Below are 20017 nucleotides of genomic sequence, written 5' to 3'. Positions count from 1 at the left end.
TGCACAGTCTAAACAGAAATTGTACCTTCTTTACTTAAACAGAACTCTCTAGCAGTGTTCCTTGGCAGAATTAGCTGAACGGGAACTATTTCTTCACAATTACAGAAATTGCCACTCTAGCTGAAATTGTGACACACCTTGTCCTGCTATATATATTGCGGCAGGACGTCTGTAGTTTTACCATATTTCCATCTACAGTGAAAGCCATTTCCTAGTCCGATTCAAAGAAATGTTCCGTCAGATCAGCTTGGGATTACCAGGTAAACCAAAATTATTCTCTTTTTCTGTTGGTGTAATAAAAGTGTAATACAATTTGGATTTCTGTTGCTGTACTTAGGTTATGTTTTTCCTAATGCAAGTTTAGCCTGCTAAATTTACCACATCAGTTTTGCCCCTTTTAATGTGAATTTTCTCTAGTGTTACCAAACTTCTTATAAAGTTTCCTGTGGTTTTAAAATGCCTTTGCTGTGCTTCACTAAACTCTAGTAAGCCATAGCAAACATGAATTGGATGTATTTATGTTGGTTTATCATGGGATTGCCCTGGTCCAGTATAGTAAAGCACACTGAAGATTTGGAGAATTGGAGAACCAAAGTAAAACCATTGTAAAAGTGCAAGAATCTGTAGTAACCTATTGTAATTGTATAGGCTAAACTTGCATAAGTGTTATATGGTCTCATAATAATATCCTATTAAAACAACAGTGATTCAAGTAGGTATGAAAGAATTCAAAGAGCACAAGTAGTACAACAGTTATTTAAAAAGTATACTTTTTCTGAAATAACTATGGCTTGCATAGTGACAATGCAATATATAATGAGAAAAGCATCCATGTGTAGAAAAAAGGAGAACATGTTGCAATTTTCTTATAAAAATCATGTAGCAGCAAAGTAAACAAAAGCCAATTAACTTAGTATTTCTTTACAAATGCCAAATTTGTAACAAAAATATTTTAACTCCCCCTTTATTAATATACAATGTTACTGAATACAAGAACATAAGGTAGAGTAAGAAGTGTTCTTTATTAAAATGTCATAATTTCTCAAAAAGATTATGCACTAACACTTTTCCAGTTTTCTCCACAAATTACCCTCCATTTGTTAAACAATAAAAGCATCATAAACTCTTAGACAATCACTGCTCCTTGTTGTCCATTTACTTCAATCCTATCAATCCTCCATCAGTCCCCCTCCTACTCTTTAATTTTCCTGTTAAGCTCAGAACATTTGTCATCTAACTGCAGACCAGAAATATATGGAAATATGCACTGATATTAGGGCAGCAATTTCTGAATGATCTGGCCTGGGATGTTTTTTATTTGAAAGAATGGGGTCAGTGAATCAAGTCGTTGTTATTGTTTTATTTATAAGGACCACAAATGTAATTGTTTTTAGCTTTTTGTATTTTTTACACTGCAACTTCCACTTTTCAGATTTGTTATAGTTTCCACATATATTGGTAATTTTATGTGCAATTCTAATTTTCTCGTAATGCACAGGAACCCCACCCCACCCCCCAAAAAGTAAAAAAACTTCAAATGTAATTTCCTGTCTTTCTAAATCCTAGTTATCCTTATCCTGCTGGGTATGAAGGGGACAACAATGCTTTTCTCTGAAGGTGAGTTTATGTTTAGTGGCAGAATTAAATAATCAGTTATTTTAAGCATGAGTATGTCAGTAAAATCAAAATACCTTACTAACCTGTTTTGTACCCCCCCCCCCCCCCCCATTGTATTCAAGATAAGATTTAGCAGCTTCTTCAATTGTAGAGGGTCATTGAATATGTTCCTTTCCAAAAACCAAAAGTTGTGCAATCAGATTTTATTGCAGCAATTAGTCTTCTGTGATGTTTCAATAGCACTGCATTACAAAGCCACCTGCTGTCCGGGTAAATAAAGTACAATCTTTTTAAGTTTGAAAAAGGGCAGACATAAGGTTTACATTAGATTTGCATTGGAGACAGATAGAGGGAAGAATCTTGTGTCAAGACCACAAATGCCATCAAATCTTCAAATGCAAGGTGGCCCTTATTTTGATAGTTGCTGAGTAATGCTGCCGACGCTTTCTTTTGTTACTTACACTCCAGTAAGAGTACTGCTTTTTACATCCTTTCACCAGGTCTCCTCCAGGCTCCCAGTCTGGAAATTGTCAGCCATTCAGGTGACAATAACATCAAGCTGTTTTATGATGTGGATTTTACTTGTACCCTCCCAACTGGCACAGAGCTGCCAGTCTCAGTGTACCTGGGCAAGAAAGCCAGTCCTCCTCTAGTGCTCACGATGACCACAGCAACATCTCGTATCCAAAACGACTTCACTCTGAAGGCTGTCAAGGAGAATGAAGGCCTTCTCAGCTGCTGGTACATCATCACCAGAAACAATGTATCTTCTGAGCTCAGCCTGCCAGTCAATGTAACCATCAGTAAGTAAGCAGAGTGCAGCCTATCAATTGGAGGACAGATAGTTGTCAAAAGCTACATCTAGTGTGGTCCAAAACAAGGACATAATACCACTCTAATATTCACCATTTCCCAACTGCCGAATAATTTTCAGTTTACATACTAAAGGGATTAGAAGCAAGAGGCTTCCACAGTATTTGATTTTCAATCTGTTGAAAAGAAAGAAGGCAAAATTTGAAATTCGCAAACATTAGTCTCGAATATGTGATTCTGGTATCTCATCATTGTGGTTCAAAAGTCATAATTTTTGGTTGGTGGGGGGTAATTATTCTCCTTATTTATGTTTAGAATGTGTTGTTTTTGTTTAAATGATTTAAGGCCTATTGATTACTTGAAGGCATTTGGATTCATACTCTGAAAACCAAATCAAGAAAAGAATCATTTGACGCAAGTGGACGTGCCTTGATTTCTGTCTCTCTTGCAGCTGCACTCCCTGCCCCCACCATATCTATTGCTCCTTACCATATCACTCCAGGCAGGAACTTCACCATCACATGCACTGTACCTGATGAGTATGCCAATTCTACCTTGAGTTTCTATCACAGCCGCTTTGATGCCACAACAGGCAGCACCATTTCCACGCTGCTTGGCTCAAGGTTCCTTGAGAACAAGTTTAACTCCATTACATACAAAAAGGATTCTGCTGATTCTGGTGACGATGGGGAGTATTCGTGCAGCATGGCAATTAACTACTCTAATCGCAATTTGACATCATCGAAGTCAGACCCTGTGCTTTTAGGTAAGTATTATACAGCCACTCATTGTGTATTATATGCATTTTGTTTCCCTTTCAATTTGCGTCACTATACCCCTTCAAATGTTATCGCAGGAGGAACGCTGGGGAGTGTGCTCAAGTCGAGTCTATCAATTGTGAGTCTGACCCAAAAGGCTATAATGTATGGTAGCATACTGCAATTTAGGCATTTTAAAAGCCATGGGGGGGAAACATTATATAATTGTTTAATATGTATGGGTCAAAGAGAAAAAACAAATAGAAAAAAGGGAAATAGAAGTATGGTGCCTTTTGTCTTGTGAGACCTCTAGGGGTGAAAACAGAGACTGAACTTACTCACAGCATGTAAGAGAGCTGAATCATTAAGAGCTGAATCATTTTGAGGTGTGTGAGTCGATGAACACAGACTCAGACAAAAGCTAATCGCAAAAATAGCAAGTCCAATTGCTGATAGTTCCACATCCATTGATTCTCCCTTCTACCCAATGCCAACCTGCTGTTAAGCATTTCATTTGCTATTTGGAAGGAGGGTTGAAGATTTGATTTGATCCAGGCCCTAGCTGAGTTATGGTCCAACGGCAAAGGGCTGTGTGCTGATCTTTTTTTTTTTTTTGCACTACTTCAGAGAGTAACCAAGTGCAACTTGTTTCATTATACATTACTCAGTCAGCTTCAAGTGATTTAAGGCCTATTGATAACTTGAATGCATCTGACACATCTGCCTTGATTACTATTTCTTCTTACAGCCGCGCTCCCTGCCCCCACCATATCTGTTGCTCCTGACCTCATCACTCCAGGCAGGAACTTCACCATCACATGCGCTGTACCTGATGAGTATGCCAATTCTACTCTGAATGTGTATCACAGCTATGATGCCAGAACAGGCAAAACCATTACCACTCTGGTTGGCTCAGTGTTCCTTGAGAACAAGTTCAACTCGATTGTATACAGAAAGGATGAGGCTGATACCAGCGACTCTGGGGAGTATACGTGCAGAATGGCAATAAACTACTATAATCACAATTTGATGTCACCGAAGTCAGACCCTATTGATGTGAATGTGGGTAAGTATCACACAGCCATTCATAGTGTGTTATACAGTATGAGTTTGTTTTCCTTTCCAATTTGCTTCACTATACCCCTTCAAATGTTATTGCAGGAGGAACAAGCCAAGTCTATCAATTGTGAGGCAGACCCAGATGACTATAACTTATATTTTAAAAGCCTTGGGGGAAAAAAGTATAAAATTGGGTTATGGTGCAAAGTAAAGTGGATGTGTATGCAAAGTAAAGTGGATGTGTACTGATCTTTTATTTTTATTTTTTTGCACTACAGAGACTTTCCCAGTGCGGCTCCGACTTGGTTTGTCGTACTATTACCAGACCTGTGCTGGAAGACTGGAGGTGTTTGTGAGGCACTCTTGGGGCACTGTCTGTGAAAACTCAGACTGGTTATTGGGACGATCCACTGCAGATGTTGTCTGCAAACAGCTGGGCTGTGGTCAGGCTGCATACCTCCTGTCTGCACGAAACAGTTCGATTGCAGGGAACGGCCCCATCGCTCTGGGACAGGTGAACTGCAGTGGCAGTGAGAGATACCTCCGAGAGTGCAATATTGGAGCCGTACAGCCCTCTTGCTCTCACTCGCAAGATGTGGGTGTCATCTGTACAGGTAACCTAGAATTTGACGATTTAATTAATGCAACTCCAATCCAGCCAGCCTAGTTCTATAATATCAGGAGATTCCAGGCAGTCCTTGTTTTCTTCAGGTTCCCACAAACCAGTCATATATTTATAATTTTCAGTGAAGCAAATAAGACGAATGTTATCGTTCCAAACATCTCAGGATAATGCTTGTACTCTGGCATGACAATGTTATTTGATTACAGCAGGATAAACACTGCCCACAACAATCAACTGTGTCACTAGCAAAAAGACAAAGTAAAATGTCCTACCTCTAAAATGAATGGCAGATTTCATAGGAATTAATTTTGTCTGTAGTAGAACATCTTGCTTAATGACTTTAGGTATTTTAGGTATTTTAGCCTCTAGTTAAACACATGCAAGCCTGTGGTAAATTCTCAAGGTAATTGCTGGAAACAGGGAAGGTGGTCAAATCCTAACATATGGTTGCATGGAAACAGAAGTATTTACAAGTTGCCACAAACAGACACAGGAGAGTACAGGTGAGAGGCAGCCCTCTTGTTATTTTCCTAGTTTCAGACCAGTCTTAGCATTCCTCGTTTTGTTTTAACTTTGCCTTAATTGAAGTTAATCTTGTCTGTAGTGTGACTTAATTGAAGTCAATTCAGTTCAGCTGCTGAGTTGGTGAAAGTAAATAGGTTGTAGAAAGGTGATTTAGTCAAGGACTAGCAGGAATTCTGTTCCAGGTGGAGCCAGTTAGGTGTGAATTGGTGGCAGGTAGACAAAAGCTACTTAAAGCAGTTGACTAGGGAACAGGAACCAAGAGACTGAAAAAACTAACATTTAGAAGCATGTGGCCACTACAGTGTCAGGTTTGCAAAATGATTTCCTTCCTGGATGAACTCATCCAAGAAGATTTAATTTGTGAATGTTGTCGGCATGTTGAAATCCTAGAGATCAAGGTTCATGATCTTAAGGCTCAGCTTGTTGATCTGTGCTGTATTAGTGATATCGAAGAATTAGTCAATCAGCCCATGAGAGAGATGGTGTGCACCCAAAAACCTAGGAGAGTTGAGACCTTAAAGCAGGAAAGTGTACAGAACTGCTGGGTTACAGTAGGTTGTAACCGCAGAAAAGGGCGCGCAAAACCCTTAGAGACATCCCAAGAGCTAGAAATGCCCAACAGGTTCCAACTGCTGGACACCGAGTTGGACAGTGACAGCTCTGAGGGTGATGGGAGGGCAGTTGAGCACCAGAGCACCATGGTGTCCACTCCCCCTCCAGAAGAGGGAGGTAGTTATAGTAAGAGACTCAATTCTTAGAGGTGTAGATCACACAGTGTGTTCTAGTGATAAGGAGACCTGCATGGTATCTTGCCTGCCTGGTGCTCAGGTTGCAGATCTCCCTAAACTAGAAGACAGGCTACTGGCCAAAGCCGGGGGGAATCCACTGGTCATGGTCCACTTTGGAACCAATGACATAGGAAAAGGTAGGGCAGAGGTTCTGCAAGACAAATTTAAAGAGTTAGTTACAAAACTAAAGAGCAGGACCTCCACGGTAGTTTTCTCTGAAATACTTCTGGTACCACGTGCATGGCCAGGGAGACAGGCAGAGATTACAAAGTTTAACACAAGATTGAAATCTTGGTGTAGGGAAGAGGGTTTTAGATGAATGGAGTGTTGGTCTTTCTTCTGGGATAGATGGGACCTGTACAAACCCGACGGTCTACATCTAAACAGAAGGGGGCTAATGCATTGAGAGAGCGTATGTGCAGAGTAATTGAGAATCATTTAAACAAGGGACCAGGGGGGCAGGGAGCTCTGACAATGGGAGATGTTCCTCTAAGGAAAGAAAACAAAGGGAACCTGCTAGTAGGAAAGTCCTGAAATGTTTGTACCTCAATGCCAGGAGTATAAGGAACAAGATGTTAGACCTAGAAGCCACAGTGCTGGCGGGTGACTATGATGTTGTAGGAGTGACGGAAACATGGCTTACAGAAAACGATGGGGATGTATACAAGTTGAAAGGATACACACAGTTTAGGAGAGACAGGCAAAATCGAAGAGGTGGTGGGGTAGAACCTACATGGTGTACTACTAATCCTCCGGATCTTTTATTCAAAACTTGAACCCACAAAGATTCTGTTTCATTACTAGGATCTAATTTGAGTTCTTCTGCCTCCGTGTCATTATGTGAAAAATGCAGAAGAACTCAAATTAGATCCTAGTAATGAAACAGAATCTTTGTGGGTTCAAGTTTTGAATAAAAGATCCAGAGGATTAGTAGTAGGAGTGTATTACAGACCACCTAACTCAGATATTCAGAAAGATGTTGCATTGTACAATGTAATCAGGACTGCATGTAGCAAGAATGTGGCTGTTATAATGGGGGATTTCAATTTCCCAAATATAGACTGGGAAAGCCCGGTTGGGACTACAGAAGCAGAAATAGAAATGGTTGAGATGACATTGACTTGATCTTTTCAAATGACCAAGATAGAGTCAGAGGGACACTAGTTAGAGAACCAATGGCAGACTGTGATTACACTATGGTTAGCTTTGAGGCATTCTTTCAAAAAACAATGATCAAGTCTGAACCAATGGTCTACAATTTTAGAAAAGCAAACCTTAGAAGAGTTAGTCGGGAGCACACTGGATACAGATTCAGTTAAAAATGGATGGTTACATTTTAAGAATATACTACTTGAGGCTCAGGAGAAATCTGTACCAAAACTTAGCAAATTGAGGACCAAAAAACATTGGCCAAAATGGTTTAATAGAGGTATGCAAAAAAATATCAAGAGAAAGAAAATTGTGTATAGCGCATAGAAAAGGGATGGAGACGAAACAAAATACATAGAATATGTTGAGCTGCAAAGAGATCTTAAGAAAGGGATCAGGAAAGCAAAGAGGGAAATAGAAAGAAACATAGCTCTTGGAGCTAAAACTAATGCAAAGAGATTTTTTCAATACTACAACAGCAAGAGGACAATAAAGGAGGAAGTGAAACAGATAAAGGGCAAAATGGATGTATCTTGGAAAACAAATAAGATGTGGCAAATGTTCTAGATTAGGTTTTTACAAAAGAAAAAACAGATAACATGCCACAGTTTAACAATCAGTCCAGGCAAACCCTAACAGAGATCAGGATAAATGAGGAGGAGGCAGTAAAGGGACTAACAGAATTAGAAACAAACAAATCTTTCAAATTTCCAACAGTACATAAAGAAATGAGGGAAATTATTTATAGGCCGCTAACTCAAATATTCCAAATGACACTTAGAACAGGGGATGTGCCAACTGACTGGAAGACAGCAAATCAAACCAATCCACAAGAAAGGGGACAAAACTGAGCCAGGAAATTACAGACCAATCAGTCTGACCTGCATCACTTGTAAAATGTTGGAAAAAATTATTAGACAGAAAATAGAGGAGCATCTTAATGAAAACCATATTCTTGGAGATGATCAACGTGGGTTTAGATGAGGTAGATCATGTCTTACTAATCTATTTGAGTTCTTTGAACATGCAACTGCAGCTGTAGATCACGTGAAAGCATATGATATGATATACTTATACTAAGGTTCCACACCAAGGACTGATCCTCAAATTGAAAGCTGTAGGCATTCAGGGTAATGTAAGTAGATGGATTATGAACTGGTTGATGTATAGGAAACAGAGGGTGTCAATTAGTTGAGTTGCTTCTAACTGGAGTGAGGTTGTTAGTGGAGTTCCACAGGGATCAGTACGAGGGCCTTTGCTTTTTCTAATCTATATTAATGATCTGGACTTTGGGATAGTTAGCAAACTTGTCAAATTTGCAGATGATACTAAAATAGGTGGCTCAGCAGTTACAATCTCGGCGGTACAGGCTATTCAAAGGGACTTAGATAATATTCAGTTGTGGGCCGACACCTGGCAGTTGAAATTCAATGTGGACAAGTGCAAGGTATTACATGCAGGTAACAAAAATGTCCACTATAATTACACTATGGGAGGAATAGAACGTGATGAAGTAACGCATGAGAAAGACCTAGGAGTCTATGTGGACTCCTCACTTTCTCCATCCAAACAATGTGGGGAAGCAATAAAAAGGCAAACACAATGTTAGGGTATATTGTCAAAAGTGTATAATTTAAAACAAGGGCAGTAATGTTCAGACTGTACAATGCACTAGTTAGAGCTCATCTGGATACTGTGTACAGTTCTGGGCTCCACATTTCAAGAAAGAGGAGAGCAACCAGACTTATTCCAGGTTTGAAGGGAATGTCCTACTCGGAGAGTCTTGGTGAACTGAACCTTTCACCCTGGAACAGAGGAGACTACGTGGGGACTTGATTCAAGTCTTCAAAATCATGAAAGGCATCGATCACAGCAAACCAGAGGAGCTTTTCCAGATCAGCAGGGACACACGCACCCGGGGACACAAATGGAAATTGGGCTTCAAGGCATTCAAGATGGAAAACAGGAGACACTTCTTCACACAGAGAGTCGTCACAATCTGGAACAAACTCCCCAGAGATGTGGTTGAAGTTGAAAATTTGGGAACATATAAGAATAGACTGGATGGTATCCTTGGATCACACCAAACGAGCATGATGGGTCGAATGGCCTCCTCTTGATTGTAAACTTTCTTATGTTCTTATGAAAATGTTGCTTTTGTATCTCTGGCACTAAATGTCCCTTTCATTTACACTTTCACTCTAGGTTTCCCGCCTGCACCAGAAATATTCCAGTCTGGTTATAGCTTTCAACAAAGTGGATTAATTCAAAGAAGTTCAGTTAAAATTGAATGTACATTGAGAGCAAGTTTGCTGGAAAGTACTGAGGTATTCATAGTTTTTAGCATTTGATTCTTGTTTTTTGTGTCTTTTTGTGTCTTTTTTTTAGGTGTGTATGTATCTCTCTCTATCTACCAGGACAGATACATATATATTTCTGATCTAAAGAGGCAATTTCAAATAAATAGATAAATACTTACACACATTTAAAGACCTACCTGAAAGGAATGACCTGGGCTCTTCCTGATTGGGAAGAATTTAGGTCTGCATAGATCTTTTCTGCTAGGTGCTAGCTGATCAGTAAATACACTTCCTCATTCCTTCGCTCAGTTCATTGTCTAGTGCTATCAATATTGTCTTTGAGTTTCACTCAGAATCGACCCATTTCTAAAGAATTCCTTTTTACATTTTGCATAGCTGTCCTCTTGTCTCATTTTTGAGTTGAGTTGATTATGAGTTGACACATTCTATGTATGGAGAGTATTAAAGTAAGAAAGTAACTGCTGATTTTTTTTTATACATACAGTAAATAATATAAAATATTAATTAATCTTGTTGAACTGATTTCTAGGTCCTCCTCGCACTTCAGGTGGCCTCCTCTTCATCCAAAATCATTAGTAAGACGACCAGGTTGGGAGAGACGGTTTCTTTCCTGTTGGAGGACTACACTGGACCTAAAGATTTAGTTTGTGCTGCTCGGCTGGAGGTCTTTGGGGAAATATTCAGCTCCACATCTAAGAAACTGAGCATCACCGTTCCTAGTACAGAGATTACCACAAAAATTACAACAGGCATGGCGGTCTGTTACTAGGGGGGATGCTGGCAGACTCTGGGGGTGGGGGGTGCGAGTGGATTGTCAGCTATAGTGAACAAGAGTGGAGGGCAGAGCATGTGCGCTTGTTTTTTAAGGTTTCCTTTAGTTGTTGGATTTTTTGTTGGAATTACCACATAATTACCACATGCCAAATTAATTTGTGCACGGTACAGAATGGGTTGCGATATGCAAAATGAGGTTTTGAATATGGCAAATAATGCCCAATTATGCGTGATAGCCATTTGCGATGCGCATACCCCTCTATGCAATGCACAAACCTATTGAATATCAGGCCCCAGGTCTCCTATGAGGACATTGTACTGATTTACAGAGAGGGTATGTCACTTGTAACGTGCTCATGTACACTATTTATTTATTTATTTTGTTCTACTATGTTTATCACTCCGTAAAGTGCTCTGTCGCTATTCTGCAAAGGGTGCGATACAAATAAAAATGTATTGATTGATTGACTGTGAGTCCTGTTACATATGCACATTAATTGTGAAAGAAAATTATCAATGGGCCATTAAGATTTGTATTACATATTAGGGAAAAAGGCCACCAAGTTAATTTAAAGTTGATTGGTTGGTCTGTAATATAAATTGTATTAAACCATTCTGGGGCAAGGAGTTCACTTTGCAGCCAAGTGGACATTAGTATGTTTTTTTCTCAAATAACATTTTTCTTTACATTTTCACTAAACCCCTGTCACTTCATTAACTCCTTTCGCAGGGTTAATATCAATTTTATCATGCATCCACTTTCTGCATCATTGAAAAATGTAAATGCAGAGATTTTGTTACATAAATCAGGTTTTAAAAATCATCTTCACATTGTGCTCCTTTTGAAAAGCACTTGGTGCAGTAAGATGTCAGTAAGAATCCTAAATCTTCTGATCATTTCCTCTTGCCAATATCAGCACTTACATGACCAAAACTCTTGCTTGCCAATAATATATTAATCCTTTCTGTCTTTCAGTGAAGTATGTGGGAGTGATTGCTGTAATCATCGTGATCGTCATTGCAGTTTTGATTTCTGGCCTTCTGTATTGTTGCTACCGGGCTAAAAAAAAGAACACGCAGACAATCACAAATACCACGGGACAAATGAACACTGCTCAGGTATTTATTTTTTATTTTGACAAAACACTTATACTAAAAAGTTGGCTTGGCCTGCCCTGGTCCTGGGGAGTCACAGTGTTTTCTGTTTTTTGTTTTATCCCAACTACTACACGATACAATTGTTGGGCTAAATTCATCAAAGTGAACATGTGCTCAAGGTATTCAGAGGCTGATGATTTCGATAGACTTATCAAACCTGCTGGATTGTAGCTCTCCAGAAACAGGGTTGAACACCACTGGCCACCACATTAAAACTAAAATTTGTTTTCTCTTTCAGCAAACTACAGAATGCTGAAACATCATGAAAAGAGTGGAAAATAACAATCAATGTTTTCTAGGATTCAATCATTGAAGAACAAAGGTTTATGGATGATGTTTTGTATTAATCCATATCTATCACTATTGTTCTTTTGTCCATGCAGATACTGTTCCTGTAAATCTGTATGCACTTATGCTTTGAAGCAATAATGCAATTACTGATATTCCTTGTTATTTGTTTTTAATATAAGATCTGTGGCATGTGTAACACTGATTGAATTCCACCAATTATGACTGTTTTAAATAAAGAGAAATTACATTAAGGTAACTATACTCCCATGTATACAGCTTAAACATCAATATTACATCTTTATAACTATCTGTACATTTATCCAAACATGCCTTGCCCTGTAGTGTGAGAAGAAAAGCATCCCGAGGCAGGAGGCATTTATGAAAATATCAGCAGACATTTTTCAAACACGCTGATTTTCAAGAAACTTAGAAGATAGAAGATCGAGGATTCCATCTTCTTGCTAAGCTCAGTCAGTGCCAATTTCTGTCCACCCCTCACCTGTCTGGATTGAAAACTGTCCAAATTCTTCCCTAACTTGCTCATTTGCATTGAAATTGAATCCTATTAGGCAGTCCTTGCTGATTTGTAACTTGATGATGTGACTCCAGAACAAAAGATGTAGAAATCCAACAGCCAGCAATCATATTCCTGTTTTAGTTTGTTTGAATGGGCTTCAAGGCATTAAAGACAGACAACAGGAGACACTTCTTCACACACAGAGTTGTCACAATCTGGAACAAACTCCCCAGTGATGTGGTTGAAGCTGAAAACTTGGGAACATTAAAAAATAGACTGGATAGGATCCTTGGATCACTTAGTTATTATGAGCACGATGGGTCGAATGGCCTCCTCTCGTTTGTAAACTTCCTTATGTTTAATTTCAAAAAACTTCATATACTTCAGGGTATGTCTGGGAAGTTCCCTCCCTTTCCTCCCTCTCTCTTTCTTTCACTATCCAGTCCTCCCACGTGTCTCCTTGACTCCATCCAACATTCAGTGAGATTAGCACATTGTTCACCACTGAGAAGCCTTCTTTTATTATCTTAGTTGCCCTTCTTAGAATCCAATCTTGAATTGCCCCTGCCATAACATATGTCAGAGATACAATTTTATTTTATTGTAAATGCATTATTATTATTAATAATAATAATAATAATTATAATTATAATTATTATTATTATTATTATTATTATTATTATTATTATTCTAAAAGACAAAAACAAACTTTATATTGACATATACTGATGTCAAAACCATGTAAGCACGCTTAATTAGAATCAATGTCACAGTGATTGGACCTACCCATGACTAGCAAATGCAAACCTTATACGCTATAGCACATAGTAGAAAGTGGTTTCTGACAATAAAAGTAGGCATTATAGGCTAAAGGTTTGTTCTTTGTGACTTACAACTAGTTCAAATAACTGATTTGGTCTATCCTTTAGTGCCATAATATATATACTTATTTATCAGCTATATAATTTATTTTCAGAGTTTGTTGAACACTGATATTTTCTCCAGAGAAAGTATGTCCATGCAGTGACAGTGTCATAACTTAGTTCAGTCTACTGGAATCTGTACAGTTCAATTCCAGGTTTTGGGGTTTTAAGGCTCCCACCATGTCAATACAATACCCTTGTCTCTGGTTTAGTAACAAAACTGGTTCTTACCTTTCACACCCAAACAGATTTTCATCAAAACAAAGATGGCAAAAGAAACTAGTACAATGAAAAAGAACACCACTAGTATGTCCATTATTGCAGAAGATGGTACTGGTGCTTCCCCCAAAACTCTACCATCTGAAATAGACAGACACATGCATGGGCATGGGAACACAACAGCATGGTTTTCAAAAGGGGCAAGAAGTCAGTGCCACTGTTTATGCTTTAGAAAGAGCATACATGAACCCCTTGAAAGAAAAGTCACCTGAAGGAAGCTTCAGAAATCATTTTGCAACTTTTTTTTAATCAATGTGATAGTATGTGTATATTTTTTAATGAAAAAAAATGGGCACTAAATATAAATTTAGGTTTTCTAGCCTATGTGTGTGATATTGTATATTTATTAAACATGCCCACTGATTTGCTGTTGTACGTTTGCTCTATCACTTTGAAGTTTGAACTGCATTTCAAGTATTTAGTACGTCACATGATTTAGCAAACTGTGACATAGCCTGAGCAAATCCATCGCTGACTTTTAAGACTGCAGTGAGTGCAAGACTGCCATCCACTGGATTCATTTAGTAAACACAATTTGCAAAAGCTATTCATTTTTTTTAATCTCTACATATTGTTACTGGATATCCTTTCAGTGGTACATTTATAAAATTAACTTTAAATTGTCTCACCCCATGGCAATGATGTTGTTAAGGTGCTGGTGTGAACTTCACAGAGATAACCATTCCTGTCATGAATATGGATATCCATGCTAACTCGCTGCTGAAAAGATGAGTCAGCATTGGGCCTGACCCCGGTGTCTCTAAGCCACTTGGTCAGTCTGTCTCCATGATGTTTCAGCAGAACCCTGGTCTCTCTAGGGTCAGTGAAGGTCACTTGACACCTCAGGGAAAGTTTGTTTTCCCCTGGGACAGGTTTGGCAAAAAGGAACAGCTGAGGGGCTGAAAGTGAAATCAAATTAAAAATATATATTTAATAGAATCTTGTTATAATGGCAGGATGTTTAACTTTGTATCCACACAATTGCATGTGTGTACTGCCACATAAGTAAACAGAGGAATTCTAACTCTACTGTAGTTGCAGTTTAAAAATCTGCAGCAGCCTAGCACCATCATCCAGTATGGTCTTATGTGTCTTTCCATGATGAGTAAAGAACTCGTTAAGTTTCACAATTCAGGATTTACTGAAGTGCAATAGTTTTGAATAAATATACGTTAGGACACTGAAATCAGTACACTAGTGAAATGAAAAGCTGCTATGTGTCATTATTAACTTCTTAAAGGGGAACTATAGCATGATTCCTAAAATTTAGCTTTCATGCATCTTTACTTGTTGCTATAGTGTACAAGTAAGATTTTCCAGCTCGATTCTATCATATACACAACATTTAACATTTTAAAATATAAAAGTCACCAATGGTGGATGTCAAAGGCCAGCAAGTATGCTCTTTCAGTGTTTCAGCATGTGTCGGGTCATAACTTTCTGGACAGTGGAATCACAGAGGGAAAACTAAAGAAGCAATGGATTTGTCTTCCCCGTGGCTTCAGAGATTACGTTCACTGATGTTAGTGTCATATTCAAGAATAGTAATATAGTGATTTTTTTATTGTCCTACAAAATGTTCAATCACCCAAACTCAGCACTGTATATAAACTACATTTTAATTTATAAAAATGCCTAATAAGGTCATAACAAGTAATCAATTTATATTTAAATTAATTTCATTTGTTGAAATATTTGTACATAATCCATAACCAACATAATTGTTGTGGTTCAGAGTTTCCTTATTATTGTTATTCACACACTTTCCAAGATATGTCATATAAATCTCAGCTCTCAGCTCAGCTTTGTGCAAAGAGTCATACACTATTTTCATTGCAGTGCATTTCTGCTAGCAATATATTAAGAATAAAAACAATACTGATGAGATATCCATGGATTTTGATTTCAAGGACTGGGATGTGCCAGCTGAAAACATTTGTCAGCCCCTGTTTCAGTCCCTCCAGTTTCATTTGAGAACTGCCTCCTGTTATTGGGTTGGGTCAATTGTTGGGTCTATCATGTAACATTGTTTTTATTTTAGAGACAGCGAGAGAAAAATAATATATAGCAGGTGCCACATTTGGAATGGATATGTTAAAATATATAAATAGACATATTACCTTCATTCTTTAACTGCTTCGATGTATATGAAATAAAAATGTTCAGCCAATGTGTACACTCCCTTTGCAGGAAAATTGAGCTATACTTGTACTTTGACTCTTCCTGGTTCCAGAGTGAGCAGGTAGAGAGAGCTGAAGGAGTGCTAGCTGTCCAGTTCATAGTTTTCAGGTTAAATATCAGGAAATTTTGTCCATTGCTGCCGCACTGATCGAAGTAGGACAGTGTCCCATCGGCAGCCACCGCACAGCCTCTCTGTCTTTGTAATACAGCTGGAACACACAAAACAGTTATCCTACACACTGGCCATTCTACTGACTCTCAGGACAAAAACCTCTGGATATCAGTGGATACAAAGATAAACTGATGACGGATAGACATTTGCATGTGTAGAAATGTAGAAATACACCTACAGTGGGGGAAAAAAGTATTTGATCCCCTGCTGATTTTGTACGTTTGCCCACTGACAAAGAAATGATCAGTCTATAATTTTAATGGTAGGTGTATTTTAACAGTGAGAGACAGAATAACAACAAAAAAATCCAGAAAAATGCATTTCAAAAAAGTTATACATTGATTTGCATGTTAATGAGGGAAATAAGTATTTGACCCCTTTGACTTAGTACTTGGTGGCAAAACCCTTGTTGGCAATCACAGAGGTCAGACGTTTCTTGTAGTTGGCCACCAGGTTTGCACACATCTCAGGAGGGATTTTGTCCCACTCCTCTTTGCAGATCCTCTCCAAGTCATTAAGGTTTCGAGGCTGACGTTTGGCAACTCGAACCTTCAGCTCCCTCCACAGATTTTCTATGGGATTAAGGTCTGGAGACTGGCTAGGCCACTCCAGGACCTTAATGTGCTTCTTTTTGAGCCACTCCTTTGTTGCCTTGGCTGTGTGTTTTGGGTCATTGTCATGCTGGAATACCCATCCACGACCCATTTTCAATGCCCTGGCTGAGGGAAGGAGGTTCTCACCCAAGATTTGACGGTACATGGCCCAGTCCATCATCGCTTTGATTCAGTGCAGTTGTCCTGTCCCCTTAGCAGAAAAACACCCCCAAAGCATAATGTTTCCACCTCCATGTTTGACGGTGGGGATGGTGTTCTTGGGGTCATTCCTCCTCCTCCAAACAAGGCGAGTTGAGATGATGCCAAAGAGCTCGATTTTGGTCTCATCTGACCACAACACTTTCACCCAGTTCTCTTCTGAATCATTCAGATGTTGGCAAACTTCAGACGGGCCTGTACATGTGCTTTCTTGAGCAGGGGGACCTTGCGGGCGCTGCAGGATTTCATTCTCATGATCATTGAAACTCCACGAGGTGAGATCTTGCATGGAACCCCAGACTGAGGGAGACTGACAGTTATTTTGTGTTTCTTCCATTTGCGAATAATCGCACCAACTGTTGTCACCTTCTCACCAAGCTGCTTGGCGATAGTCTTGTAGCCCATTCCAGCCTTGTGTAGGTCTACAATCTTGTCCCTAACATCCTTGGACAGCTCTTTGGTCTTGGCCATGGTGGAGAGTTTGGAATCTGATTGATTGATTGCTTCTGTGGACAGGTGTCTTCTATACAGGTAACGAGCTGAGATTAGGAGCACTGCCTTTAAGAGAGTGCTCCTAATCTCAGCTCGTTACCTGTATAAAAGACACCTGGGAGCCAGAAATCTTGCTGATTGATAGGTGATCAAATACTTATTTCCCTCATTAATATGCAAATCAATGTATAACTTTTTTGAAATGCGTTTTTCTGGATTTTTTTGCTGTTATTCTGTCTCTCACTGTTAAAATACACCTACCATTAAAATTATAGACTGATAATTTCTTTGTCATTGGGCAAACGTACAAAATCAGCAGGGGATAAAATACTTTTTTCCCTCACTGTATACTTTGCACACTAGTTTCCATTGTGCTATTATTTTCAATCCAGTTTTTGGACTGTGGTAAAATGCACGACTCGGAGCTCTCTTTCAGCTCTATAGTACAGAATGATGGTTCACATCTGAGCTTTGTCATAGGCAAATATAACCAGGATTCTGTGAACAGACATAGCACTTAGCTGCCAGCTGATATGAGGTAAGAGCCTATAAGCACAGCCTCTATCCTTTACTCCTTGTCTTACCTGTGGTGCTGTTGTTGTTGTTTCTGATTCTCTGCAGAAGCAACAGGTTGTGCCGGTACTCCTTTCTACACTCTGCATCTCTCTCCTCCCACTCCTTCGCACTCACTGCCTTCTTAACCCAGTCCTGCCTGGGGCAATCTCTCTGAGTTGTGCTGTCACAGTGAGTGATGACCTTGCTGTCGAACAGGTTGGTCAACAGAAACTCCGGGAGATTTCCAGGTTCAAACATGACCGTGTACTGGTAGACCAAAGAGTGCATAACTGTGAAACAGGCATAACACAACCATGTCAATAGGTATGTTGTTTGACAACTTATTTGGATTAAAAAACAATAAGCTTTCCCATATTTCCAAGACAAATGCAAGATCAGACTGAACTAGTAGCCTAATGATTGTTCTCTTCAAAGCTTCTTTGTACAGAACTACATTTTCTGTCAATTTTCTGAAAGGGAGCACATGAAACTAGCACAAGAAGTACAATGTTTTGTTTTATTTTCCTTGGCGTGGTTTAGTTTTATTACATTTGTTTTGTCTTTTCAACAATTATTCCAGTGGAGACAATACATTGAAAATTGATCTGTAAATACCATTTAACCCGAAACTGTCCACAAGAAAACAATGATTTTTACCTCAATCAATAAATAAAAGTAGAAGCCTTTAAATTTCAAATTGTTATTCCCTGAATGGTTCAAACACCAAAATAATGTATTCCTCACAAGGAAAGAAAAAAACAGAAAGATATACAATAATATTTTAGCAACCACAGTACTGTAAGGGGATATAGTGGGTTTGCACCATGCAGATCTGTCCCCAGGGCATCTACCAACTGTGAGTGTGTATAATTGATTCTTGTGCAGTGCTTGCTGGGCACCGGGGGGCACAGCGGCGAATTCAGGGGGCAGTTAATAAATATGTCCTGTCTGAAACAAGAGAGTCAGAGTAGTCCAGGTCTTGGCTGAATGCAGAAGTTAAAGTTATTGTGATTGCTGAATTGTTTCCTTTCTTTATTTTGGCTTAGGCTATGGTCAACAGTAGCCTTTGTTAATTTACAATAAACCTTGTATTAGAGTTTGTTTGTAAAACCTCTTAGTGCCTTGATCTGAAGCCAACAATATATTGCAAACATTATAAAACGTTTTGTCTCTGTTTTAACATTGACTTCCACTCCTAGAATTGACATGTTACCCTGTAGTTTAGTCTAAATGCTTCTAACCTTTTTTATCCTTGTTTTTTTGTTTTTAATGTAATTATGCCTATGTCTTCTGGAAGTCAACACTGATTTCAAATGTGTGTATTGTTTTCTTGCTTTTCTCTGACTGAAGGTCTCAAAAGGTTCATTACAGAGAGCATATGGCTTTATATCTAACTTCATACCTGACTTCTTTACTTTCCATTTCTGGATCATCGGGCCACTGCGTCTGGTCACTAGATTAGTCCTTGGACATCAGATTTAACCATGTTATATGAAGCTATTTTAGCTATGAAGGAAAAAGTCTCATCCACAATAAATTACCTGCATGCTATAATTCATTCCCTTTATATGAGATATACAGTAGTTGCATCAGTGAGGAAAGGTAATGGAAAGTATCTAAATTAAACAAAAACTAGAGTATAGCCATAGTCCCAATTAGTCATTTTCCAAAGATAAAGGAATATAAGATGCTTCGTACAGTACAATTATACTCCACCAGCCTTAAAGAGAGAGGGACCTATTTACAATGTGATTACATACACAGCGCACATTCACTGAACAAATGCAGGCACAGTTACAAGCTGCTTGGATTTTGACCGAGATTTAATGTTTTCCTTTGTTGCAAATAACCATAAAAATGATGACAGTGCTCACCTGAGTCTGCAGCCTGCCAAAACCAGAATCCAGTCCATAGCACCATCCATTTCATTGTAGAATCATTTCAATATATACATTCCAAATGTGGGGAAACAACAAGCAGGCAAGCAGTAAAAAAGTATTTCACAATTTTCAAAAAGAGAAACAGAAAGAGGATTGGACTCCTCCCTAGTCACCCCCCCAGTTAAAACTATGGCTTTTCTTTTTTTTTGTTATAATATTTTTTTTGTTAATAATCAAGGTGAAAATGTAGGCTTACTTGTTTTGTGGTATATCAGTTAAACGATTAAATACTAAGATTAACATTATACTTTGAACATTTGAACACACT

The 20017-nt window shown here is 38.7% G+C and overlaps 2 protein-coding genes across 5 annotated transcripts; one reads left to right on the top strand and one right to left on the bottom strand.

Annotated features, from left to right (window-relative positions):
* The first annotated feature begins 162 nt into the window (after window positions 1–162).
* LOC136739150 (uncharacterized) lies at window positions 163–12139 on the top strand. 4 transcript variants are annotated; one of them, XM_066698337.1, is made up of 10 exons: window positions 163–260; window positions 1567–1617; window positions 2118–2420; window positions 2882–3196; window positions 3937–4254; window positions 4526–4861; window positions 9540–9661; window positions 10185–10230; window positions 11406–11548; window positions 11826–12139. In XM_066698337.1, the coding sequence occupies exons 1-10, from the start codon at window positions 230–232 to the stop codon at window positions 11841–11843; spliced, it is 1683 nt and encodes a 560-aa protein (XP_066554434.1). In that variant the 5' UTR covers window positions 163–229; the 3' UTR covers window positions 11844–12139. The 4 variants fall into 4 exon arrangements, with proteins under 4 accessions (XP_066554434.1, XP_066554433.1, XP_066554431.1 ...); XM_066698336.1 differs by having other exon boundaries at window positions 10185–10374; XM_066698334.1 differs by having other exon boundaries at window positions 10185–10404.
* On the bottom strand, window positions 12053–19835 carry LOC136739196 (major histocompatibility complex class I-related gene protein). Its single transcript, XM_066698339.1, has 6 exons — window positions 19684–19835; window positions 17839–18099; window positions 15718–15987; window positions 14227–14496; window positions 13550–13678; window positions 12053–12959 (listed from the first exon to the last, which is right to left on the bottom strand). Exons 1-6 carry the CDS (start codon window positions 19736–19738, stop codon window positions 12760–12762), a joined length of 1185 nt encoding a protein of 394 aa, XP_066554436.1. The 5' UTR covers window positions 19739–19835; the 3' UTR covers window positions 12053–12759.
* Between the last annotated feature and the right edge of the window lie 182 nt (window positions 19836–20017).

Source organism: Amia ocellicauda, chromosome 3 (assembly GCF_036373705.1).
Source record: "Amia ocellicauda isolate fAmiCal2 chromosome 3, fAmiCal2.hap1, whole genome shotgun sequence".
In the NCBI taxonomy this organism is placed as follows: domain Eukaryota; kingdom Metazoa; phylum Chordata; class Actinopteri; order Amiiformes; family Amiidae; genus Amia; species Amia ocellicauda.
Note: the sequence above shows the minus strand (reverse complement) of the source record. Positions and strands in the feature narration are given on the sequence as shown.

Coding starts and splice junctions, on each gene's coding strand:
- LOC136739150 (XM_066698334.1), top strand. CDS start 230: ATGTTCCGTCAGATCAGCTTGGGATTACCAG. Junction 1,618..2,117: donor AACAATGCTTTTCTCTGAAG/GTGAGTTTATGT, acceptor TCCTTTCACCAG/GTCTCCTCCAGGCTCCCAGT. Junction 2,421..2,881: donor GCCAGTCAATGTAACCATCA/GTAAGTAAGCAG, acceptor TCTCTCTTGCAG/CTGCACTCCCTGCCCCCACC.
- LOC136739196 (XM_066698339.1), bottom strand. CDS start 19,738: ATGAAATGGATGGTGCTATGGACTGGATTCTGGTTTTGGCAGGCTGCA. Junction 15,988..17,838: donor CAACAACAACAGCACCACAG/GTAAGACAAGGA, acceptor TGTGTGTTCCAG/CTGTATTACAAAGACAGAGA. Junction 13,679..14,226: donor AACAACATCATTGCCATGGG/GTGAGACAATTT, acceptor TGTCTATTTCAG/ATGGTAGAGTTTTGGGGGAA.